This window comes from Apteryx mantelli, chromosome 3 (assembly GCF_036417845.1).
Source record: "Apteryx mantelli isolate bAptMan1 chromosome 3, bAptMan1.hap1, whole genome shotgun sequence".
In the NCBI taxonomy this organism is placed as follows: Eukaryota; Metazoa; Chordata; class Aves; order Apterygiformes; family Apterygidae; genus Apteryx; species Apteryx mantelli.
In genome coordinates, this window is record NC_089980.1 from 35,107,099 (window position 1) to 35,134,150 (window position 27,052).

Sequence of the window (27,052 nt, forward strand, 5' to 3'; positions counted from 1 at the left end):
AAGTGGTAGCAGTTAAAATCATTGTTTTACTGGGTGTGTCTTCCTTTTTGCCTAAAAGCAATTATCACAGTGAACTAAAAGTAGGGACCATGTAGGATATTATTGTTGCAGTACATAAGTCAAAATCATTTATTTACAGCACTGGTAATTAAGTGTACTGTATATAACTAGCATATATGAATCCTTGGAATATTTCTTCTTGCAGTGAACATCCCATATTGGTGGGAAAATTCTGTTCATTTCTCATCCAGGCACCAAAACCAGTAATATTTTTCTTGCCTCAGAAGATGTTATGAAGTTGAATCTGCTTAAGATTCCTGTGTAAAAGGTGGTATGAAAATGGAAAAATATTATTTAAGAGACTAAAGCTTGTGACATAGCACAATGTAAAATTGACTGTTGTTGCTTTATAAACTTTGGATCACATCCTAAGTTACTAAGTTTTATTGGAAGTTTTGCTACCTAAAATAGCTTCAGAACTCATTCATTTTAAAATTCATTTATGGTCTTCTAAAATATAAGGGAATATGGCATCTTATACGGTAAAAAGATTTTTCCATTTTTTTTTCTCTAACTGAAAGAATCAATTATAAAATTGTCACTCATATCCTACATGTGGACTTTGAAGCTACTTTGTCCTTTTCCTCTTTCTTCAATTAATTCTTTAATACTGTAGTTAATATATACAGTAAAGTAGGAAGCAAATATAGACCAAAAATCATCAGGTACCTGGATACTATTGCATGAGGAAAAGATAGGTAATTATACTAACTGCAGTATTGTCAGAGTTTTTTATTATAACTGACACAAGTTACCGTATCAGGCTTGATAAGATTTGTCATATAGGAGCTGACTTCCATCTAGTCAGGTTGCCTGCTTGTCCTGGTGGCCAGTACTGTGTGCTTTAGAACCACATGATCTTATTGCCTGTCAAGCTGCAAAACTTGAAATTATTTTATTGTCACCAATGAGGAGAGAAACAATGTTTTGGTCACTGCAAGGGGACTCGATTCAGGGAGGCAGTACCTTGAGTTTGAGGTTTTGATTTTCTTAAAGAGTTATCTTTGTCTTGCCTAATTGAAGAAGTTATCAGCAGTCATCCACATTTTCCAGAAATGGTTGGCTTGTGTCCGTAAATTCCACATATTTCCTGTAGAAAGGGTGGATTTTAGGACCTATGCAATGCATGGGCAGGAGAGAGTCATTGACTTGCTGTTTTCTACCTCTTCCATCCCAGTTCCTGAAAGGCGCTGGGTTTTTGAAGACTTGTGATTAGTGGCAGAGGAGATGAGGTGCTGCCTGCATGCTATAGCTGATGCTTCACTGATTGTGCCTAATTGGAAGATGTGGCCTGTCCTGAGAAAGGCTCTGATCCCCAAAGCCATCTTCTGTTCTTCTTATGGAAGAATCTAAACACCTGTAGACTCAGATAGGTACCTGATGGGATTAAAATTTCTCAGTAAGCATTAGGTGTCTAAAACCTACTTTTGAAAATCTGTCTAGGCTCATAGCTGTCTCCTGAGGCGATTAAAGAACCTTCTGAATATGAAACCAAATTTAATCTTCTTTCAACTGCAGCATGCGAGGAGGGAGAGATCTTCCCTGTCCTCCTCGCTGGGGGACCCAGAGCAGCTGTCGAATGGCCTTGGAGCAGGGGCTGCCTGGGCTGGGAGGAGGATTCCTGAGGTATTTTCACAAATACAATCCTGAGTATTTTTTCTGTGTTATACTGCTCCAGCTACTGCATTGTATGAGATAGAAGTTGCTGGTTTTGGCAGCTAACAGTTTCTGGGTTTATATGTAGATTTGAGTTCTGCCTGAAACTGTGAGTTAATAACAAAGCTAAGTCTGACATGTACTGCAAGACAGATATTTTGACAGTGCTCATTAGTTTTGCAGTTAAAACGAAGGACTTCCCACACACCTACCGTCTTTCTCTGCAATGTCGTTACACCATGGGGAACTCTTGCTAGCTCTTTAACTTGGAGCCTCCTGTGAGGGCTGCAGAAGAGGCCTGCTGGAGGACAGCGGCTGGTGGAGCTCCTTGAGTATATAAAAACATCTTTGTGACCTAAAGACTTTAACTATAATTTCTTAATTTCATCTTTAAAAAATCTTTTTAAATGGCAGGGGTGGGGAAAGGCCTAAAAAGTTCAAATGAGATGTGCTGTAAGTGTTGCATGAGGAGGGATTTAAGTATGATGCTTGAAGTTAATGCAAGCTGCCTGTAAAAAACACGATCTAACATGCTTGATTTGCATCAGTCGTGTTTTTCCTTCTGATTTTTGGTGCATTTCCTGTACATGACAGAGTGCAGGAGACATTTCTCTTGCAAGGTATTCACAGAATTGATAGAAAGTGACCAGGAAATGAAGCTGTATGGGTGATGCTTATTTCTTCAACTGAGAACAGGATTTGATTTTCTGAGCCTAGTGCTTGTGACACATACTTCCTTTATGTTATTTAAACAGAATTTATCTGTTAAACTCTTTGAACCTTGTCTCTATTCTGCTCGTTTGATTTTGTTAAAACTAATACATATTGGAAACATTTTCCAACAAAATCGTGATATTTTAAAACTATGTCCAGTAGTGTGTTAGAGGCTGCAGTGACATCTGTTTGTTGCTTAAAACTGTCATTGTCAAGAGGGTGCCGTGGGTGCCATCAGCTATGGTTAGGCACAAAATTTAGGCCTCAGTCTGGCAGGTAGGTGTGGGAAGAGGGAAAACATACATCTGACTCCAGGCCCTTTCTCAGCTTTGACAAAGTAAAGAAGGGAGAAGATCTGTCACTCTCTCCTGTTCAGGCATTTAGGTTTTCTCTTATAAATAGATGGCTTTAAAAGACCTAATTGGAACAATGGCCTTATCAGAGATGATGGATTTTCCCATTGCATCCTCCACTGCCTAGGAGTTTTTGACCTTCCCAGCAGCAAGCTGAGCTCTGTCCCTGACTGCTGACTCCAGTGCCTTTGTTCAGGCCAAATTAGCAAGCACCGAGAATAGTCGAGGTGCTGCCATCAGGCGCAGGATGTCTGGTGTGTACTAGTCCTGCTCCCCTTGTATGCAAAACACATCTCTATGCAGTATTTCATGCATTTGCAAAATTGTTGCACAGGTTGTTCTTGCACTTAAAATAAGGACATAGGCGAGTCAGTATTCCCTTTGGATGTTTGGTCTGTGAATTGTTTGGAGCCATTTTGGTTAGCCAGAAACCTAGTGTAGCTTCTGTGTGTGTGGTTATCTACAAAGCCAGCAAGGAATAGTTGGATCATCATATTCCTACAGCAGCCTCTTGACATTATGCAGCATTATGCAGTATTTCGGTCGCTGCAGGACCTCTGCAGTAGCTGATATTACTAACTGCATAGAAAACTTACAATTGGTTAGTCCCAAGCCTACAAGAGGAGGAAGGACCTTTCTTTAGGGTATTAATCTAAGACTTGGGAGATATTAGTGCACTTCTCTGCTCTGCAAAAGATTTCCCCACTGGCCTTTAGCAAATAATTTACTTCCTCCAGTCTTCTGTTACCCATCTATAAAATAAATATGGCATTGTCCTGCTGGACTGCAGCTAGGAGAATTAATTCTCTGTGTCTATTAAAAGGGTAATGTGGTTTGTTCTGAGTTCTGATTTCATCTGTTGGCAGGAGCCACTGCAGCCATCACAATGTTTTCATGCCATTCAGGAGGTCAGTTTGCCTCTCCTGAGATAAGCAGGAGGGAAAGGGAGCGGCCTTGCTGTAGGACTCCCCTTTCGCTGAGGCTGAGCTAGACACTGCAGAGCAGCCAGGTCACATCTGTGATGTGCAATTGGTCAGTGAATTGCTGCATGAAGCTGGCAGGAGACTAGATGTGCCATTTCCTTGCCCTGGTGCCCATTAGGGTTGTAAACAGAGTTAAAGTTCTGGACACAGCAGAAACAGGGTAGCTTTCTGTCTGACAGTGTAAAAAACAGAAACAACCACAAAACCAACAGCAACAACGAATTTTAGAGTGCCTTAACAAAGAATGGTATGCTTTCTCATCATCCATTTAATTTTGGTAATTGCTTGTTGTAGCTCTGTCCCTGAACAGTTTTGGAACATGAAGAAGCCTCCTTGAGAACAGTGTGTTGTACTAAAACATGTAAACGCCTTGGAAATTCTCAGGCAATTGAGAGTGACGCACTGCTTTAGCACTGGTGCTGGGGATCATTTGCAAGATGCAGTTTAAATAACCAATACATGCATGCTGGCCAAATGTTTTCAGAGAGTGGAGGAGCCAGTTTAGCCTAACCAAATGTAGCTGGATGCAGTGCAGACATAAGCCAAGCTTCTCCCTGCCCCCAGTGTATGGGGGATATTGAGATGCTGTTCTCACATTGAGCTAAGCCCTTTTGTCTGTCTGAGGACTGCTTCTTCAAAGCTTTGATGTGGTGCATATCCAGTCAATGGTGGATTCAAGAAGATAATCAAATGCAACATGATATGATGAATAGCTATTCAGGTAGAAAAGCCCCCTCCTTCCTCCCAGGAATCCTGTTCCCTCACATCAGGCAAAGGTGACGTTTGTGCAATGTCTGATTGGTTACAATATCTCCTGTGAAGTAACTTGAATCAGCTAACAGGGATTCACTGCAGCATCCTGTGCCTTTGCCTAATCCTTTTGGGTCTGCGTGCTACACCAGCAGCAGGCAACCAGCCGTTCATGACCATCTCCATGCTCTTTACCAGTGAACCTGGGGCTCTTCGAAGCAAGAAGCTTTAACAACAAGGTTAAAAGGATCTTCTTTTAATCACCTCTGTACCTGAACAAAGTTGGAAGTTTGGGTGCAGGTGATATAAGAGCAAAAAAATCAAACAAAGAAAAAACAAGTGATGCTGTTGTAATTCATATTTTCAGCAAATTCAGTTCCAGACAGCATGTGCTAAGGGCAGCTGACCTGCACAATGGGTGATGATACACAACCATATTTAAGATTGATGCTGAAAAATTGCATGACGTACTGAAGTAACAGCTTTTCAACTTATAATTTTCCAAGAATGATGATTTTGAAGACAAATAGTTTAAATTTTAGCTGTTGTAACCAAAACTAATGTTCTACAAATAATCCTTTTTATTAATAAACGAGCTGTTTTATTTCCTAAGAAGTCATGTATGAAATGGCAAATGCTAAGTAAGAGGAATACCATTAGTGTAAAAGATAAATTCTGTTTAAAATGTTGGTCTGACAAAGCTTCCTGTCTGGTGAAATGTCTAGTAGAATGTGGACAGGGCTTTTTCCTAACTAGGTGGGAAAGATTATTTTTGGGGGAAAATGGATTTGGACATAAAAGTTGAGAAGATTTCTGGGCAGTACTTCTTTAAAGGGTATTTCCATTTATTCCAACATCACAAATGAAACCTGTCTTATTCCTTGGAGTTGCCACTGGAGTTATTTTTTCTTTCTACCTGGAAATGCCTTTTAGCAATTGAGCTCATCTTCTGGCTTGGCCTGCAATCAGACAGCTAGTTGGCCTTCAGGTCTTCCACTGGGCAGCACATCACATCCATCCAAACTGTAGTTGAAATGCTAGTGGTGGATTTGTTCAACCCTTGTTCAACCTAAACAGTAAATTTCTGACAAATCTTCCCAAGATCCTTCTAAAAGTTGAGATGTCAAATATGTATGAAATTAGTTTAGCAAACCTCTTTGAAAAGTTTAGCATCTGGTGCTATGTTAGAAACAAATGGACTTTGTGTGAAACTGGTGTTATCCAGCATTTCCTACTGTTTGTCTGTGAGAGGGGCCTCGTGGATTGGGCTTTGTGCGGCAGACAGAGATTTGGGCTTCCTGCCTGTTCTGGTCCTGAGCTTTGGGGAAAGGAGAGAAGGGGAGTATTATCTGTGAGTATTTTAACTCTTCACCTCAGCTCACTTCCTGGCCGCCCCTTGCCCTGTGGCTCCTGGGGCCCTGCACAACTCACAGGCCAGGGGAATGGGCAGAGCAGCAGGCCAGGAAGGGTGCGTGTGGATCTCCACATGGTGGAGCAGCATATTTACTGAAAATTGTCTTAGTGGAGAGCCTTTTCATGTAAGCAAGGCACGAAATGCACCAAGCGATGCTCCCAGCAAGCGCTCACATCCTGCCCTGGGACTCCTGTCTTGCAGGCTGGTGTCAGATCCAAGTTACAAGTGAGCCTCTGCAGCTTTTGGAGTTCAGGGGAATTAAAATGATCTTTGCAGGCATTGCCGTATGCTCCTTGATGGCATTTTCCAGAACTTTCTATCACTGAAGAGCAAAAACTGGATCTTGGCAGTTGCCTGGTGCTCCCACGTACTTCAGCCAAACAGGCTTTTTGGGCTTAGCAAAGACTAGACCTGCTTAGCACAGACTAGACCAGGTCTGTGCACGCACAGTGGGCTTGTTGCACCAGTGCTGTTGTGGAGTCCTTGCACCAGGAGCTGTAGGCGTTGCATTGTTTCATGCGGCAAGAAAATGTTTGCTACTGTAGCTTTGTGGAAAACCTGCTTGAAATCAGGAAATGCTGTGGCTTCTTCATATGAAAACAGTGCCAAAACCCTCGAAGCGAGGCCAGTGCGCTGGAGGCTGGGCGAGTCATGGGTAGCTGCATTCCTGCCTCCCTCTGCTCCCAGGGCCCACATCCAGCTGGGGAATGATGCCACTGGCAGACACTGCAGAGCCAGGTAGAGGCCTTTTAAGGACTTATTTTCACAAGCCGATATAAATCTATGCTGTGGGCAGGTTGGTGATAAAGACACACGTTGGGAGGGCTCAGGGGCTTACTAAAGGCAAGTGAGAGGACAGCAGGAGTCAGAAGAGCAGATGTATCACTGACAAGCCTACGAGACATCTAAAATCTGCTTGCCCTTTCCTGCCCCAGTGGAGCCTGTGATGAGAAAGACACAATGATGGCCCAGGTACACTTGTTCTTGAGCTGTGATTTCAGTACAAACTTCTCTCAGAGAAAGCCTGGGATTTTCAGAAGGGTGCACAGAAGTTAGGTCACAAATCCTAAATGATGCCCATGAGAAACAGGGTTATTACGTAGTGAGAGAGATGTTCCTAAAAGCAAGTCATTTTGTTAGGATGTCATTGTATGAAAAACTGAGAGCTCTTTTCTTTTGTGTGAAACATGGATACTATTGCCAAAATTCAACTTTCAGTCTCTGATGCTGCTTATATAATTATCTGCTTTGCATTTCTGAGGACTGTAACCTCTCTTAGTTGAAAAAAAAACATCAGAAGGGGTTTTCCTGTATTGTTTGCTATATGTGCAAACACTTTTATTTTCTCTGAGGTCTCTCTTAAATTGTTCGGCTATGTTATTGCCTAATATGCACATCCTGAGATAACAGGTTGGCCTGACTATTGCTTACTCAGATTCAGAGCAGTAAAATGGGCTTTACCTGCTGTTGTCTTTGTTTGAGTTTAGGTCCATGTCTAACATATTATTTTGGATAACAGTGTCTTTTTGCTCTCTCTGATTAGAATTTCCATTAAATGACTGTTTCCAGTATATTGAAACACTCACTTTAAGGCGTCTGGTTTTATTTCTACATGTACTTAACTGCTCAAGTGCTGCCACAGTCTTCAGTTGTTAAGAAAATAGATTCCTTTTCTGGATATATATTTTTCATGTCTCAGCTTATGCCTCTGGTGTAAGATCATCTGTCTTCTCATGTGAACACATTTAAGTGAGTTGTGGTACTAGTAATTCCTGCAGACTTGTTGTCTTACAAAGACATAAGATAGAGCAGAAAGAAGAGGAGAACTCTCATGAAGGGAGAAAGAGAGTGATTTTTGATTTTGTTTGCTTAATTCTGAACAGTTAAGCAAATTTGTGCACTATAGTCAAGTACAGTCATTGTACAGCCAACAGAAAATTTTTACAGCACCTATTGAAGTGTCTACTGTTACGTTACACTTTGCATTGGGAATGGTCCCAAATGGATATCAAGTTGCGTAAGGCCCTGGTTGTATACTCCAAGTTGTATAAGGCATGTTGCAAACATTTGTTTCATCTCTCCATGCATAAAAACAGAACGGTGTGGTGCCAAAGCAAAATATCACACCACCTGCCGATGGACAACAGCAGTCTGAAACCCACCAGGCTTCCAGAAGAGTCTCCAACCTCTCCATTTCTGCAGTCTTTTCAGATCTCAGCAAAGTGAGAGCACAGCATGCTGTTTAGAGCCTCTATTTCTGGTCAGGATGATGGTGTTTTATATTCTTTCACTTGAGATAGTAATCATTTTGTGCAAAACATGATTCTAGAAAATGACTAACATACAGCATAGTATGCAAGCTTGTTGAAAATATCTTTCTTTTGTTTTAAAAATGATAAAATTCTGCTATATAAATATAAAACATAGATGCACACAAAGAACTAACTGTTGGCATGCGCGCTCCTTATCAGCAGGGTACAGATAGTTAAGTCGAGATTACAAGGCTCTACTGCACTCCTGGCCTAAGAAGTGGCCTTGGTGGTGGCTCCTGCTGAATCCCTGTACAACTCTGAAACTCCAACTATGCCATGTTACAGCATGTTGGCAAGTTATAGGGATTAAGAGTCCCAGTCCCAGTGCTACCAGTGGAGGAGAGGTGGCTTCCTTAATAAAAAGCTGTAGCAAGGGTGGGAGCTGTGTATCACCTCTTTCTTTCTTCACCTCAGAGCAGTGGAATAAGGAGAAAACTGTTTTACAGTGCTCCTTACAAGGAAGCAAGGAGACCTCAGTTATTTAAGCTTAGCCCAAAGTGATGTTAGAACATGGGAGAGGAAGAGATGGCAAAGCACAATAGGTAAGCGATCAGTATTTTTTTGGTCACTTAAAAGTGCATAACCATGTTGAGATGCAGTCTGTGCTCTTCAGACTTGCCTCTCAAATGAAAATAAATTTTTGCATTGTTTCAGCAAAGTAGGAAAATGGGGGGGGAGGGGAAAACTTAAATGAATTGTTACCTCTAAGCTGAAATTAAATATTTTAGCTTGGGGAAATGAAGAGTTAGAGTTGGAAAGCAGAATGAGGTGGCTGTTAGTTAAAAGTGAGACAGCTTTCAGGCTCAGGAAGTTTATTTTCCTCATTGACTTGAGAAGATGGGGAGAAGGAAATGCCAAAACCACCATCCATAGAGTTTTCTGGAATTGGGTGTCTTCTCCAGTTGATATTTTCCATTCTGAATTAATAAGGAAAGCATTCGCTAGAGGAGGAATTAGAACATGTGGATCCTACCTTTCTGATGAGGACCTTTATCTACAAGCTGTAGCACCATTTTTGTCATCTTCCTGCTCTGTCCAGTCTAATGAATATTCAGCTGTTTCTTAAAAAGTGGAATAGCTCCAGCAGAAGAGAATGAATGTGCCATCTCCATGCCCTTTACCAGCCAGAATATGACATGGGCCTGAAGGTTGTGGGACCTTAGTTCAAACCCCTGCTTTTTAAAACTGGGGGACTTCCTTCAGTCCTGCCAGTTGGAGCTGTTTCACTCATTTGGAAACATATTTGGTGAGGAAGAGGAAGATGGAGACTGGCCCTGTAGCCTAGATGACACAATTTCTATGTGCCAGTACCTGCTCTGCTGAATGGTTGTGTGTCCAAAGTGGAACGGCAAGGGAAACTGAGAGCAGCTCTGCCTAGAGTAACCTACGTATCCCAGCCAAGAGAGAAGCCAAGAAACTGGCCTGTGTCTTGCTGGCAATTAATGGGCATCACTTGTCACAACGCACAGGTTGAGGAAGGAAAAGAAGGGGAGGGAGAGTGTCACCCCTCGTTGCATTTCTTTGCACCTCTGAATTTGAATTGAGTTTCTGTGCTGGCTGAGCAGCCCTGTCCCATAATGTGGTGACTGGAGCATGCTCCTGAAAAGGGGTGTTCAAATCCTTTTGGCAGAGAAGAAAATTTAATTTGCTTTCTGTCATCTATGTGAGTGCTATCAACTACTTGCAAAAGGGAGAAAACATCATGACTATGTGGTCCAAGAGTCTGATACAAGCATATTTTTTCTAAACACAACCTTTTAACAAAAGTAGTTGCAAATTCAGTCTGAATTTATGATGACTGAAATGGCATTTGGGGATGAATAAACCATAGTGAATACATACCTGCTCATATGCAAGAGGGAGAGGTGTGATATAAAGGAAGGCTGGGCTGAAGGCTGTTTTTAGGCACTCAAATCATCCATCAGGCGTCATCAAGAATCCCTGATGGTGTCAGCAATTCTGGAGTTTGCAATTACTACTGCTCCTGATAATAGAGGTAGACATGTAGTGGTTTGCAATATTTAGTCTTAATTTTGTCATTTTTTTAATACACATGATCATAAATATTTTAAAAACTACTATTTCAGTCTACTTGTCAGGAAACAATATGCTTATGCTAAATTATCCTGTTTTCTCCTCTTCTAGACTGACTGTTTTCTTCAGCAAAAATTCAGAATGTTTAAGTTAGCTGTGTTTGAAACATGAGTCTTTTGACAAATTATATTCAGGCTGTCTTGATCTGGAGCTTTTAGCAGTGGACCTTTAGCAGTCATAACAAAAAAGGACATCTTGCACAATTAACGTTTCTAGCTGCTTGTAAATTCTTGTGTGGCTGACATCAGCTATTGCAATATGTGTTGGGCCTGTGATGTTCTCCCATGAAATATGCCATTTTGCCTCATTGAATAATGCCATTTTTCTGTGTCTGTGTGTGTATGGAAACAGAAAAGCCAATACAGCCTTAAGCATTTCTGCTGTGTAAATAATAAACAGTAGTAATGGCATGGATCATATTCGGAGGATTGATGAATTGCAGTAAAACGTTTTAAGATCCATGAATGAAATACACTGATAAAACAGAAAGCATCTACCTATTTCAGTATTTGAATCTGCACTCTTTGCTGTGGGACCTTACAGTCTCTCTCTACAGAATAAAAATACATTAAACAAACTTAAGAATTGCAGCTCAAAAAATTCTCTGTGAAGTTATTTGAAGGGATCTGTCAATTCTTGGTTATTTTAATTAGCTCACCTGTGCATTTGCCAGATGGGAGACAGCTATCAGTTTTGACACTAGACAAGGAAGATACAGGCTCATCACTTACTGCCAGCTAGAACTGGACTGCAGCAAACTGTCAGAGACCTGTTCCTGGGAATTGCTAGTTAAGAGGAGTTCGCTGTAACTAGAAGATCTGAGACTACTTGCTACAGTCAACTGGTTTCTTTCCCTTCAAGGTTTTCAGCCCCTGGCTCTTTGGGCTAAAGAGATTTGACAGCTTCTTTGGGAAATAGTGAGCAATGTACTTTTAATTGCTGATTCTCCTTCAGTCATTAACATTTTGTTTCCTTCTCATTTAATGTTATCCAAATAGTGCTGTTTAAAAGGGAAAGAACAGAACAGTTGATGGGAACTGAGCATTTGGGTGTGCACAGCTCTGCTGTCATACTGGGCTAGCTAGTCTAGTAGATTTATTTTCTTTTTATGCAGAGCTGCAAGTTAGTTGTTTTTCTAAAATATTATTGCTCAATTTTTAAGCTGGTTAACTCAGAGAGAGATACATAAGGAAGGGTTCATGCTATCTTAGGCAATTTATGCAAGGAACTTACAGCTGGGCTTAATGTAATTCTCAGTTTATCATCTCAGGAGCAGCACAAGCCTTATACATCAGGGACACTGAACATTGTATTTGTATAGATTGGTTCATGAGTGGGATTTCAAAAGTAACTGAGTGACCTGAAAGTTAGTGGGACTGATGTTACTTCATTGATTTGAATACATTTGAAAATACATTTGATACCCTTTTGGAAAGTAAAATACATGTCAATCACTATAAGCCTAATGACAGAAAGCAGACAAATGAAAGCATGAGAAAAAAGGGGCATGAAAGTAATGCACTGGCTAAAGGGATGTTATCTTAATGGTAAGCTAGACTGTTTAAAATGTTTTCACTGGAAACAAACTCTACAATTTAAGTTTAATTATTATCTGAACACATCATTGCTTTCCAAAGCTCCACAACCTCCACATCAATTTCAGAAGTCGAGTCAAATTGTCTCTCGGTTATAGACAGAGGGGAAAAAAATCCCAAGTGAAGTGAACTCACACAAATTCCGTTTCCTTGCAAGAAATACTTGGTAAATGGCCACAAGTCATGGGGAGTATGAGGAAACAGGTTCTGATTCTTGAGAATACATGTTGTATTCTTTAAATGTTGGTGTATGTGACTTGTAGTTTTAACTTAGGTGACAGAGAGATAAGTGAGCAGTAGGAGAGTTCCTGCTCTGCCTTGGGCTCTGCTTAAAGCAGTTTTTGAGGCAGAGTTGTCTGCCCCAGAATGAAGGTGGTGTGTTAGTCTAAGAGATGTGGCTACATGAGCTGTTTGCGTGTCTGGTGTGTGCACACAGATACAAAAGCACCCCAAATGCTAAAAGGCAAAAAAATAAAAACAAAAAAGCAAAGCAAATATTATTTTATAGGTGTTGCTGCTAGAAACTACTGACACCTGTCAGGCAGAAAGCAGAAACATTATTTTTTCCTCATCTGTTACAAATGACATTCCTACAGAGATTTCAGATTTTGAGGGACATTTTAATTCTCAACTGGAAAAGCATTCCTCCACTCCCCCAAACCCTTGCCTGCACTTTAGATATTTGTTTCTAACAGCTACTTTTCCTCTCAGAAATAATACAGTGCTAGTAGATCTTTAGCAAGGTATATTTCTGTAGCTTTTCATATTGTTCTTTTTCTTTTCATAAGTTAGAGAAGGAAGTCACTAATTGAGATATGATGTGCTATAATTGCAGATGTCTATCCAAACTGTTGACCAGTGTCTGACATTTTAATAGTGTGGTTGTCTAGCTTTACCAATTATGTTATTTTAGAGTCTGGTTTGGGGAAAAGGTATCTCTAGATGCCTCAAAACTTGTTAAAGAGCCAGTAGGTTTGTAGATCACGTTATACTAGGTTTGTCTATTATTTCCACCAATTACTCTGGACATATAATGCTAATTTCTTTTCAGTAGTCTCTTTGTAAGATCTTTTTCTTTTTCCTTTTCTCTAGACACTAGCATAGCCTGTAAGCCTGAATTAGAATGAGGAGTTTTACATTAGGCATTGGAGTCCTGGGTGGTGTAGAACTTCTAAATAAATAATAGTGACATGATTAAACAGTAATATTCAAGTCAGGATTTCTAGAATTTATAATTAGGCTACATCATTTGCCATCACAAAGAAGAGCTTCAATACTGTTGAAGCTGATGGTGCTCATGTCAGTAACATATTGTTCTGTATAGACTAAAAACTTTGTTACTTCTATTCATGTGGATACTCATTAAATTATGAGTTTGTGTTTCTTCCAAACACTTGTGTATTAATGATCTGGTAGTGCACAGAAGTCTGACTTTTGAAGAGGTAAGCATGTGCTCCTCTGTCTAAAGGGCAGTGTTGACCCCCCACAGAGCAGCTCTTGGACTATGTGTGTGCCAGGTTTATTCAAGGTTTCCTCACACCACCACTCTTTTACAACCCCACTGCCTGGACCTTCCATATCTTAGTTTGTTTTAAGTTTTCAGGTTATTACTCAAAAAGTAGAAATGTTTGGGAGTACTCTGGAGGGATGTGGCATTAACTGGAGAGAAATCTGTTCCTATGCAGAAGCAGGTACAGGCTGGAAACCAATTCCTTCTGCTGTAGACAGTAAATCTGGAGAAAACCTATTGACATCTGCAGCATTATTGCAGACTTGTGCTTTTGCATGTAGTCCTCACCCCATGCACAAATCATCTGCTGAAACCCGCGGTCAAAGCCAAACACAGGACTACAAACTAGGGAAGTTGCATCAGCCTTTTAAGAAGTGTATGTATTTTGAGGATTGTGCCTTCAAACTTGACGTGCATAATGCTGTCTGCACTCTTGCCTGACATAAATGTGACCTGTGTACCTATATACCTTCTCATGCAAATTCCCTTTACATCCCAGAGATGCAACTCGGGGTAGTATTTAACCCAGGAATTTCTATGGTAACAGATGATGGAAGTGAAATCCACTGTAGATTTCAGTGGGAAGATTCATGAGCCTGCATGGTTGATCCTATATTTTTGTGAGAAGGTAGGACCAATAATTCCCTCCTGTCTGACAAGCCATCACATGTAATTGCAAAAGACGCAAAGCCTCATTTCTCCATTTTTCTTGAGATCTGTTAATACATTGCTGTAGTAATTCTTCACCATAATATACTATGTTGATGGCATGCAGCTTTAGTTTTTTTAACATCAGAGTCAAAATCATTTTTATTGTCAAGCCTTGTCTCTCTCTCTATTTTCTTCTTTCTCGTGCTTTCTTCTTTAAAAAAGAAAAAAAAGATTAGCTCCAATTTTCATCAGACTAACATCAGCCTGAAGATATTTTCATCAGTTCTTGGCAGATACTAGATGGGCTGGGTACTAATAAATGCCCTTTTCCTGATTGTTTTTCTCACGCTTAAGTCCATTTTCCGTGAGCACGATCTGAAGTAATTTTAAGCTTTTAATTGTTTATGATATCTGGCGCTTCCAGACTGTGTGAATGTTTCTGTATGCATGAAAAAGAATTACTAAGCACCAGCAAAAAATGCTGCCATGCTACTTGCTGTTAATACTGAGGAAGACCTGCCAAATCTTGCAGTGTTTGTGCGTGCTATAGAGGTGAAAAGAAGGGAAGCTTGGGGAGCTAATAATAGCAGCAGCTTTGTGGCTAGGAGCCTCGTAATTGTAACTCCATGATGAGAGACTGCTTCAAAACAAGTGAAATCCATATTTCTATCTATTCCTGTGAGTCTTGGATCAGTTCTTACAAATTGAAATTGAAAAGAAATTTGGATATTTTTGCGTAAGACTGAAAGATCATTTCCGCTTCAGATTCAGGCAGATTTTTTTTAGCATTTGACAGGATATGGTTTTCAGTATATTCATAATGTGTTTTAAATGAAGCGTCCCCTGATCTTTAAGACTGTCTCATGCAATGTTGGCACTGTGGTTGCAATTTCAATTGGATAATGACTAGACTAGAACAGGGTTACTAATATATTACTTTTGCCCACCCTTTTGTTTGTTTCCTGCTTGGGACTGTACATATGTGTTGGGGAAGAGTGTTAAAGAAGGTGACTTGCTATTGTTCTGCAGACAGCATTGTTCTGCTCTACTTTGTGGATGGCCAACAGTTCAGAGATGGTGCAACCCCTCAGCGAGCAGTTCATTACAATAGTAGCCAGAGACAGTGGACTGCTTACTTCCCCATGTGCACCGAGTGGTCTTCCCTGGTGCATCAAAACCACATGCCATTTTCAGTTGTTTCATTCAAACCTGGCCAAGTTGCAAAGCTATGTCAGAGCTACCTTGTGCAACACATTAATGGCTTTGTTAATGCTGCCTCCTCCTATATGCAAGTGAAGGGGGCAGAGTAAATCTTTGTCTGAAACAGATGAATAATCTGCTCAGATGTTAAAGGTTCAGATTTGTGAGCCTTCATTATATTTTCTTCTGATTTTTTTTTCCACAGTCATTTTTTCTGTCAGCTTCAGTGGGAATATTTCCTCAGTAGTGAATAAGGCAGCAGCTCCAGATTTGGCCTGTGTAATTATATATTGTGGGAAAATATACTAAATGAGTACCGTGACTAGGCTGGACTGAGGATCACTAAGTTTTCAGGAACTGACTAAAAGATATTAATTTTCATCGTTCAATAGCATGCGACCCAGTCTTTCTAAATCACACAGGTATGCATAGTTTGTCTAGTTCTGTGGTCACGTGGAAAATGAAGTGTACTGTATCTTTACAAGACTGTAGCCGTAATATTGAACATTTCACCCCAAAACCATAAAGTGTGCTGCTGATTTACTATTTTCTATCAATGGGAGAACTATAAGGGATTACTCCAAGTATATATGTGGTTACTCTGTCCAGTGGAAGAGATTAGCTGTTCAAATTTCATATTTCATATATTTCATATTTTGGAAGGACAGATTTTTGGTCTCTATTATATTAGATAATTCAACTGATGAAAGGGGAGTTAGACCAGAATAGCTTAGTATAGCAATTCTGACTCTCTATTTTTTTATATATGTAAAATATAGCAACATAGCCTAAATGACAGAGTAGGATGCAAATGCATGTTATTTAATTCTCCCTTACAAACTTCCTCATTTCTATTTCACTTTTGTAAGGGTTGTTTCTAACACACTGTGTTAGAGCACCATGTGAAACCATCGTGATCTCATGGATAAATAACAGGTTAACAGACAAGAAACAAAATATGGTCAATTTTCTCACTCGAAGAATGGCAACCTGGGTGTTCTGTAAGGATCTCCTTTGATGTGTATGTACAGGTAGTCAACATATTCATAAATGGTCTGAAAAGGGGATGAACAGGAGGCAACAGAGTTTTCAGGCAGTGCTATATTATTTAGAGTACTAAAGAGGAGGGCCAACGGCAAAGAATTAAGTGGCTATTAAATGACTTGGTGATAAAACAGCTGGTAAATTCAGTATACATAGATGTAAAAAGATGTCCTGGGGGAAGGGGGAGAATCCATCATCACACATGGAGTGGTGGACTCAAAGCACGTTCCACTGCAAAAATTAAGAATAAAGACATTTTTCCTCTCTGCAGCAGGGTTTCTGGAATGAAGGCTACAGCTCACCTCTCTACTACCAGGACAATCATTTTTTATTTGAAGACAAAACACTCAGCTAGTTTTCAGTTCAGACCATATAAACACAGAAGAAACACTCCTAACACACAGAAAGGCAGGACTAGATGAATCTTTACATTTTGGTGGTTAAATTATTCCAAATTCCTAGGTGTGATACTTTTATTTTTGTAATGCAGGTTTTCAGACAGGTATTATCTTTTAGATTATGACTGACTGCATTCTGGGTTCATGAAGGCTCAGTCACAGTGTGCTTGGATGAATGGTGAGGCCCTAGGAGTGACTTAGCTTGTGTCATTACATCAGAACAGCTGTACTGGGTCTGGCCAAGGGCCCTTCTAGCCCAACATCTGAGCTCCTGCCATGGCCATAAGAAAATGCCTAAGGAAGCAATAAGAACAAGACTTTTTTATGTGACACTTCTCACAAGTACTTTTGCAGCTTCCAACTATTTTTAGCTCAGGAGATCTCCTGAGCAGGATACAATTTTTGTCTGTTTGGTAATCCTCAACGGCTTTCTCTACTAAGTATTTGCGTCGTCTTCTGTCCCAGACCTTTTGCATTCAGAACACCCCTTATTAAATGTTTCACATGTCTGCTACCTCTGGGGGAAGAATCTTGTACTTTGGCTGGTGTGTGACTCCTACTAGTGTCATGTGATGCTGTACTTCCCGTATTGGACAAGACGCTGTATAATCAATTCCTACCAACTGCTCTTTGTGCCACAACTGATTTTGTACACCCTGTCATATTCTTTCCTCTATTCCATACCATAGTCTTTGTGTAAAGGAAGTAGGCATTTAAATTACTATATCAATCTTCTGGTCAGATGAGATAACACTGTTGTTTGTTGAGCATATCATCAGCCTTTTATCTTGTTGCAAGGTGATCTTATATTGTAATGGCCTGCTTACATAAAACTTTTGAATAGATGAGAAAACTTAGTGTAGGTGCTCTGAAATGTCTTCATGAAACAATGTTAGTACCCAGTCCTCTCTTGTTACTATTCAGGGAAAACAACTTGGAGCTAGAATAGATATTTATGGAGAAACATCAGCTCAATGCAAGTAATGAGGTGGAAAGAGCAGCGGGTAGTAGGGAGCCAGCAGAGGGAAACAACTGAAAGACTAATTGTAGGATTAGTTGTTTCACTTGACTTTTTGAAAGGAACTTCATACTTAACTAAATCTACTACATATTCTGCCTCTGTACAAAAGAATTTAAGCACTGCCAACTGGAGCTAAAGATGTTGGAAGGTAGGAAATAATTCAGACATCTTCAAAGAGTTCAAATTGGAAAGCTTAGAGTTAAATTGGAAATTTTAAACATTTGGATTTTGCCTGTGTACTATCAACAAAAAGTTATTATCTAAATCCTTCACTAACTGCCTAGCTGTAATACTTTTACAGAGATTTTTAAACATAAGACTCTAGATTCATTTCCTAAAGGTGAATTTTTAAGTGTCTGAGGGAGCAAGGAACAGAAGTTGTCACTGATGCTAGACAAATTCACTCTTGAAGCAAAAAATTTCAGGAATCTTTCATCAAGATGTGATGATGGATTCTTTATTGCTGTCAATTTTTAAATATGGGTCTGGATGTTCTTCTAAAAGATGTGAGCTAGTTGCAATAATATTCCCTTCAGGGAATCCCATTCAGGGCAATCCTATGGCCTGTCTTACACTGAACATCACATCACAGTTGGTTTTTCTGGCATTACCATAAAGGAATCAATGAAAGTCATATTACTGAAAAATGTCCATGCTGAGTTGTTTAAATGGTCTTCGGTGCTGAGCACAATAAATTCAAGTAACATTGCTGGGCACTCCACATTTGAAAACCAAATAGATATTTCACGTATTCATATATGTCCACCTAGGTCTTTAGATATTTGGGAGAGAAATCTTGGCCCTAATCTCTAAAAGCTGCATATTGATTCTACAAATACAGCTTGAGAACTGTTTCAGGATTTAAAAAAAGGCAGAATGTTTCCCCCAAATTTGCTAAAGACTGTGGCACCTTCACAACTGGTTAGTACCAAGGAAAGGGAAATGTGCTGGGTGTAATCCTGTCTTTCTTCCCTTGGACACCTCTGGTGCACATGCAGGAATGTGGCCACAGGGTATATGCCATCGTAGGTCAATGGGACGTATAGGTGCATGAGTGCAACAGGACATGCAAGTGCGTTTCTCCACTTCCTTAAGTGCATTGTCCAATAATAAAATTGTTACTGAGTCATCATAACTGGATGCCTCAGTCAAATGCTTATGAGATGATTGCAGTAATTTGTGCCTAATAGAGCTATTTTTCAAACTTGTTGCAAATCTAGGCTGAAGCCCCACAATACTCATATTTCTGACAGCCTGGAAAGCTTTCCAGTGAAGCTACCTGACCTAGGACCTCTTTAGGGAAAATGGAGTTATGAAACTAGACTTGAGAATGGATGTGTGATGTATACACTTGTAGGCCTGGTGTTTAAATTTGGGCCAGCATTTCTTGTTATTTCGTTTCAGTTCAGTATTTCATCTCATCCCCTTCATCCATATTTCAGTTTTCACGTATTGCTAAAATGCTCCCGGCAGATTTTCTTCTGTGTGCTTAGCTCCTGAAGAAGATGACATTATGGAGAACTACCTAGCTTTTAAAGTAGAGATGCCATATATTTGCGGTGGTTGGAGTGTAACACATGCTAGAGGGGGTACAAAATAAGCACTATCCCTTCCCAGACAAAAGTGAATGCTTGGAAAGAGTGATGAAGAGGAAGTGCGCTAAAAACTATTTTAGCATATTTGCCATTATATTTTGGCTTTTAACTTTGATTAAGATCCATATTTGTAGCTCTATCAAATTCCACATGAAAATTGCCATACAGACAAGAGGAAGGCCCAGACTTTTCTTCCTTGTAACAAATGAAACCCATTTTCTCTTCCCTTGTACTCTCACTGCTTGTGGATGCAGATGTACATATGTCAGCATAACAAATGTTTTCTGAATGCCTGGGATGCTGCTGAAGCTATTTAACCACTTTAAAATTGCTTTTTCCTCAACAATTGTAGGAAAATAGTCCATCCAAAACAAGTTATTTGTACTTTTATTTGTAAGAGCTAGCGTTTAATCTTAGAAAAGACAACAGCAACAGAAATCCAGAATGCAGTTGTGTAAAGTCTTTTCAATTACTGCTGAGGTTTGCATGGTTATAAAACTTCTGCTTAATATGTAACTATGGAGCTGTTTTGAGAAAATATGGCATTGAGGAGCTTGCCGAAGAGGGGGCTAACTACAGCTTTGACTGGTCTTCCTAAGGACAAGTTGCTGTCTGACAGGTATTTATCCAGTGTCTTATGAGTTAGTTAAAAGGAGCCAATCCGGGAGTTGGAGGCTGTGTTCCCTGCTAAATGTGTGCAGCTTGCCACGTAGATGTATGTGTATGTAAGAAGTTGAACAGGATGGGATACCCGAGGATTGCATTTTTGCATTAATGCCGGTGATTGCTGCTGTGGTGCAGTTGCCTTGTAGCTGGTGTAAGGCTTCATCTGGAGAAAGGAAATTAGGGATCTCATTAACATGGTAGCGATTAGCCATGATAAAGGCAGTGTCTCAAGTAATCACTGCCTCCACATGTGCTCCTTCTCCTGTTACACTCTGATCTCCTGAAGGTAAAGGAGACGGTTTGCACAGGGCGCTGAGGCTGACCACCACGCAGCTCCTCCACATCCAGATGTGTTTAGCATAAATAGGTCTCATCTGGGCAGTGAGATGGAAAGCTGCAGCGGCTCTGGGGACCTGAGCACTGCTGCTAATGTGCCTGTCAGTGCTCACCTTTTTGTGTTTTCTAGGAAATTTGCTTCACTTGTACTCAAGCACAAGCCTGGGCTACCTGCTGCATGAGAAGCAGCAGCTAGTACAAGCACGAGCTGGGCTAGCCTGTTAATATATTACTGCTTGGGACTTGCTCTGCTGCCTCCTCCACTGCACGATGCAGTAGCAGGGCAGCTTCTGTCAAACAGCCTGCCCATTTATGTGGCAGTAGCCACCATTTGTGTGACAGCAGCCAGTCCTTAAATAGTCAGAGGTTCTCCAGGACTGCCGGGCAAGGTCCTGAGCAGCTGGCTTCGAGCAGGGCTTGGACTAGGGGAGGACTCTGCAAAGCAGCCTGGCCTCTAGCTCTTTAAAGCACCCAAACACCTTCCCCGGTGACACCTGCGAGGGCAGCTGTTGTCACGCACCCCTTCTGCGCACTTAGGGAAGAGGCACTGTCTAGATCGGCAGGTCAGACTGAAACTGCTCTTGTGCAAAGACACACTCACATGCAAAGTGGAATCATTCCCATTAACTGCGTGTCCAGTGCCATGCGGTACTTGGGTGTCCATGGGCGCCAAACACGCAAACTCTGGGAGAGGCAGTATTCGGGGCCACAGAAGTTTGCATAGATTAATTGCCCTGGCTCATCATTGCCTTCGTTTGCTGGGGCTTTGTGCTACCAAGGCAGCCTTAGCCTACTGCTTGAGTGAGCCTCCAGAGACCGGGCCTCGTATCCCTGCTCTGGCAGAGCGCCCAGTGCGGCCATGCTGGACGTTGGGCTGACACCCTTCCTCCCATTACCGTGCTGGGCTGGCTGGCTGTGCGTGGGAAGCTGTTAGCCTGGAGCACTGTATTGATTATCCCTTCCCAGTGAGTAAGTGCTGTTCTTCTTCTAAGGATTATGCTCCTGTGTCCACTTTGTACCGATCCCATGGCAGGCTGAGTTTCCTGGAGAAAAAATAATACTGTCAAGTACTCTGTTTTGTTGAATTCTTATCTTATACTTAGCTTCCTATTTGCAGCTTGGAAACAAAATATCCTTCCTGCTAATTTTATTCTTTTGCGTCTAGGAAACACTGCCAACTCTGAGAACTTCTTCTTTCCAAAGACCCAGTGTTAAGATATTTTTTTCCCTGCTTCGCAATGGCAAAAATGTCAAGAAGCATTGAACTCGGGAGAAACACTCATTTTGTGCGTGCTAGTGAAGCAGTGCTTATTATGATTATTTTAATTTAAATCTCTCTGCAACAGAGGGATGAGTTTATTTACACATTTTCTAATCATCATTTGAATCTGCAAGTTATTTTGGCACTGGAATGTAAGGATTTAGAGTGGGTTTTCCCAAAGGCAGCTAAAGAGATTAGGTGTCATTGTTCAGTGGAAGTTGGGGGTTATATCTTTTATACTCCCTTTTGAAAACCTCAGCTTAGGAGACCTCCCATTTTCAAACCAACATTACTAGTTCTCCTTTAATACTGCACTGGAGAGTGCCCTCAGTCTTCTGATTGGAAAATATCAGTACGAATATAAAAACCCATGAAGTTCTTCAAGGGAATATGTTGCCAATAAGTCCAGGAAAGAAGTCGTCCCTTGCTGCATTTTGGAGTTGTGTGGGCAGTATGAGGCATTTGTCAGCACTATAAGACCTTTAGAGTGCTCCAACAGATTGCTCAGCCTACAGGCTCAGGAAGATATAATTAGGAGAGTAGACTGAAAATTAATTTTTTCTTTGTGCAAAACAGTCCCCTTTTCCATAAAAAGAAAGATATTAATAAAAATGTGACATTATTCAAGCTGCTGTAGTAATCAGCCCATGGAAGGCTTCCCCTTGTCTCTCAGAGCCCATTTCCCCGCTGTCCTAGTACCCCAACTGTAGGATTCGCTTGAGCTTTGCCTCATCCCTAAACTGTAAGTTGCTTCTAGAAGGGAGCCTGGGAGGGAAGGGAGAGCAAAAAGCACTTTACAAACTCTGTCTGCTGCTTGGAGAGTGCAGAGTAGTCTCTGCAGTACAGACCCCTTAGTGGCCAAGCTGCACCAAAATAATATCAGGACTTTTGCATGATGTGTAACTAGTGAGCTCAAGGATGAGACTGCTCTAAGACATGGGAGCGGTTCTCTGCAATAGTAGAAAACTGTTGCAAAACCATAGACTCAGGAAAACAAATATACGAAATCACTTATAACACAAAATAGAACAAGTAACTTCTGGGGATCGTTATATTTACAATGGCACTGCCTTGATGACCTCTCTGAACTGGATAGATCCTTTTCCCCTTTTTTTGGTGCTGTAAGATGGATGATGTATGCTCTTAAAGAAATAAACCACATTCCACACAACATAAGACATTTGAAAGCTGCAATAATGTTACTGTAAATGTGCGTAGCTTCTGCAATTGTCAGTTAAATTATTTCAGACAATTCTTTCTCTACAACCTTTGCCCCCTAAAGAGTGTGCGGCTAATCATGGTGTGAAATATGTTTCCTCTCTGTAGATTGTATTCCGGAAAATCAGCGATGTGAAACGTGAAGAAGAGGAGAGAATGAAAAGGAAGAACGAAGCACCTCTTATCTTACCACCGGATCACCCAGTCCGCCGACTGTTTCAGAGGTTCAGGCAACAGAAAGAAGCCCGGCTAGCAGCAGAAAGAGGGAGAGATCCAGATGACCTGGACGTGGAGAAAGGCAATGTTTTAGGCGAGCATTCCTCAGCACGCTCGGTGGTCAAAGCCAGCATCGTGACTGTGCGGGAGAGCCCAGCAACCCCAGTATCATACCAGTCTGCTTCAACTTCTGGTGCATCTGATCATGCCAAACTGCAGGCCCCGACATTGGACTACATAGGGTGTAAAGCGTCAGGGGATTACCCACGGCGAAAAGGCTGGGCCAAATTCAGAGATGCCTGTGGGAAAGGTGAAGACTGGAACAAAGTCTCTAAAGCAGAATCCATGGAGACTTTACCAGAGAGAACTAAAGCTTCGGGAGAAGCTACCCTGAAGAAGACAGACTCTTGTGACAGTGGCATTACAAAAAGTGACTTGCGCTTGGATAACGTTGGGGAGACGAGAAGCCCGCAGGACCGCAGTCCAGTCCTCACGGAGGTCAAGCACTCCTTTTACCCTATCCCAGAACAGACTCTTCAGGCTACCATGCTAGAAGTGAAACATGAGCTGAAAGAGGACATCAAGGCTTTAAACACAAAAATGACCAATATAGAAAAACAGCTTGCTGAGATACTTAGGATATTAACCTCAAGAAGAAGCTCCCAGTCACCACAGGAGTTGTTTGAAATATCGAGGCCCCAGTCTCCAGAATCAGAAAAAGACATGTTTGGAGCTAGCTGAGGTGTTTCTTTTTAAAAACAAACAAGCAAACAAACACCCCCCTAACATTTAAAATTTGATCTTTCTTGATGAAAACCAGTGAGGGACCAGTTCACTAAGCATGTTCCCTGTGTCTAAAAAGGTACGGTAACAGGAATTGCAACCTCATGTCAAGATGGCAGCTGACTCTGAAGCCTTTTTGACAGCAAGGGTATAGTTTATAAAGTTTTTCTTTTCTCCATTGGTGCATATTCCCCCTCCTGCCCCTCTTCCCTCAGGATGTTGGAATAAGAGTTCTGAACACAGCAGCCAGACCAGGGAGTGCCAGGCAACCTCTTAGGTTTTTGGAGCATGCCTTATGTAGTTAGCTCGGTTTTTGCCTCTATGATAAGAACTCGCCAGGGTGCTTGTGTTTTCAGCTTTTTTTTTTTTTTTTTTTTTTTTTTGCTGCTGCTGTCACTGTCTCAGTCACCTGTACAGGATGTTAAATGTCACAGTGTATTTTCATATATCTGTAATAATGCAAAGAACAGTGGGAGGTGTGTATGTCATTTCAGCTGAAAGTGTGCTACTCGATATCAAAGTTATTTTGGGGTAGTCAAAGGAGGGCTAAAAAGGTGGAAAAAAATGTACATTTTATTTACGCATTAACATATTGATAAATTCATCGCATTTAACAGTATTCTCACGAATAGTCACAGTATTTCAGATTTGTTAATAAATGGGATCTTCCACGTTCTCATTCACTGGGCAAGGATATTGATTCTCAAAACTCAGGTTCTCCCTCAGATGTCTTTGAATATTCTTACCTTTGTCTTTAACTCTAACAGCTAGAGGACAAAGGTTTGCATGTGCCGTGTACCTGAGCACGGCCCACTGTAGCATGTATTGTGCTGCATCAGTGTCATTAACCAGTTCTGCAAATTTGATGATCCAGCCTGAAAATATATTGTGGCATTTGTGTCCTGTTTTTGCTATGAAGCTGCACTTTTAATACCAGTTAAATTATTTTTCAAAAGTTTCTGTTTTGATAATGTTCATTGTAGCCAAAGGCTTTCACAGAACTTTTAAAGGTTTTAGATTGTGGCATTTTCTGTACATCCAAATGTATTGTTCCTGATCTGATCTAGCTAGAAAGCAAATGGGTAGTAGGGGTAGAAACACAGTGCTTACTGTATGCAAATGCTATTGTAGCAAGGAAACAAAAAGATGTGCTTCTTAAAGAAGGCGATGTTTTCAAAACTTATATTTTCATTACTTTTTTGGAGGAAGATTCAAGCACTTTATCAAAACTAGTATTTATTATTCATTAGGTAGGGTAGCATAAATGGTATCATGGCTTCTGGATATAGCTGTATATTCACAGTGAATTCTCTCCACTGACCCAGTATGCTCACTGCTTAACGGCAGGTTAGAGATCAGAAGCATCATGCAACACTTTCTGGGTTTTCATTCTTAATGGCACTAGGTCTTTCCACAGAGTGGGAGTAGTTAACTCCCATTCTTCTTCCATGGTACTAACCCATTTATAAAAAAACACAATTTTTTTTGAAGAATTCATGTTAAGAAAGGAGGAGGCAAGGGAAATGACCACTTTGAGAGGATTTCTGCTGGCCTGATACCTGCACGGTGCAATGCCGAATTGCGTCAGAGGTCCCTGAGCAAGTGTGAGGTGCAATGTGAAGTGACGTGGCGTGAGGCTGTGCTGTGCAACAGTACTAGCTCATACAGTTTATGTGTTTATATCCAGTCCTGGGGTAACTACCCTGCTCTGAAAGATGTTAATTCTTCTGAGTGCAGCACCACAGTCCCCAGTGCCAGAGGCAGCTGGGTTGGGATCAGCTTGCAAGGGTTTTGCACCCTGATTCAATATGGAAGTGCCACAGCCTGCAAGTTCGTAGCTAATGATTGAAATATGCCTGAGAAACAGCTATGGGATCAGAGCTGGAGGTTACTTTTTCCCCCACAAGAAAAGGCATTAGGAAGGGGACTTGCTGTGAAACCCAGGTGCCATTTCCTAAATTTATTTGTGGTCGCATGGTTAGCTTTTTTCCAGTGCTAACTGGTGTCTTTTAAAGTGATGTACCATAGACATACAGTACTGAGAAAAGTTCTTTCTGACCAATGTACCACTGTCTGTCTGGTGTTTTAATCACCATAGATGACAACACTTAACTGTAATAGTTGTGCCATGATTACCAGAAGAAATCCATACACCAATAATTTCAGTTAGAAACTATTAAATGATTTTTCCCTCTAGTCTCCTCAGTCAGTAAATTCACTGAGTAGTGAAATTATGCCTAAGTAAACCACAGATTTACTAATATTAAAGGATTTATAATTGATGCCCCAAAATTCCAGCAAGGTTTTAGAGAGTAACTTGGAGCCAGTTTTATAATCCAAGTAAATTGCTCCTCAGTGTATGTTCCAACGCTAGCTTTTCTGGGTACAATTTTTGAAAGTCTGAAAGTCTTGCTGAACTCAGCAGGCACTTTCAGAAAGTGTCACCCATCTACCTGCAGTTGGACAACAGGGAAATTAAGTTATTCCAGGTGGATGAGGGAGGAAATGTTATGACCCCCAAAGCGTGTGTCTAGTATCTCAAGTATCGCAGTACGGACATAGAATTAAATGTGCAGTTGCAGGTTATCTCGCCCCTTGTTTCTGATACTGAGTTTGTGTTTTTCAGCTGTGTTTTTCATGTGCCCTCAGGGATATGTTAAAGGTTATTCTGATGTTGCTGATTGCAAAATTTTGGAGTCACGGCAAGATTAACCCTACAAGGCCCGTAATTAGCCACACTACCACTCGTAGTACTGTGAATAAAGCAACACAGGTCCCCATTTTCTGTGATGCTTCTATTATAGCCTGAAGTTCAGTGCAATATTGTACTGTTGGGAACCACAAGCTGTATGGCAACAGGTGGATGCAGCATGGAATCTGTTTTAAGGCCATTACAAGGCTTTTATAAGAGCCTATAAAGCCATTTGTAGAGCCATCACAGATTGTGGTATACTCTGGAATTATGCTTAAAATTTCGTGTGCCTGAAGATAAAGGCCAAATCTGGTTGTGGCACACTCATGAGATTTCAGAGAAGCTCTGCTCCTTCCAGTGACACCTTCCAGGCAGCGCTGACGGCAGCCGATGTCATTCAGGCTTGCACAGACGTAACTGAGGTCAGACCCATTTTATTAAGATTTTATGGACTAAAACTAGTTGTAGGAGACTGCATCATCCCTCAATAACCCCTATATGTTCTCAGAGGATTTGAAAAGAGTATATTA

At 40.9% G+C, this 27,052-nt stretch overlaps 1 protein-coding gene across 1 annotated transcript in view; it reads left to right on the plus strand.

Annotated features, from left to right (window-relative positions):
• Positions 1-23,788, plus strand: part of KCNH1 (potassium voltage-gated channel subfamily H member 1) — a 189,541-nt gene extending 165,753 nt beyond the window's left edge. The window contains exon 11 of the mRNA XM_067294701.1: positions 22,940-23,788. Coding sequence (XP_067150802.1) covers positions 22,940-23,788 — 849 coding nt within the window. The remainder of the gene's footprint in view (positions 1-22,939) is intronic.
• Positions 23,789-27,052: the final 3,264 nt, after the last annotated feature.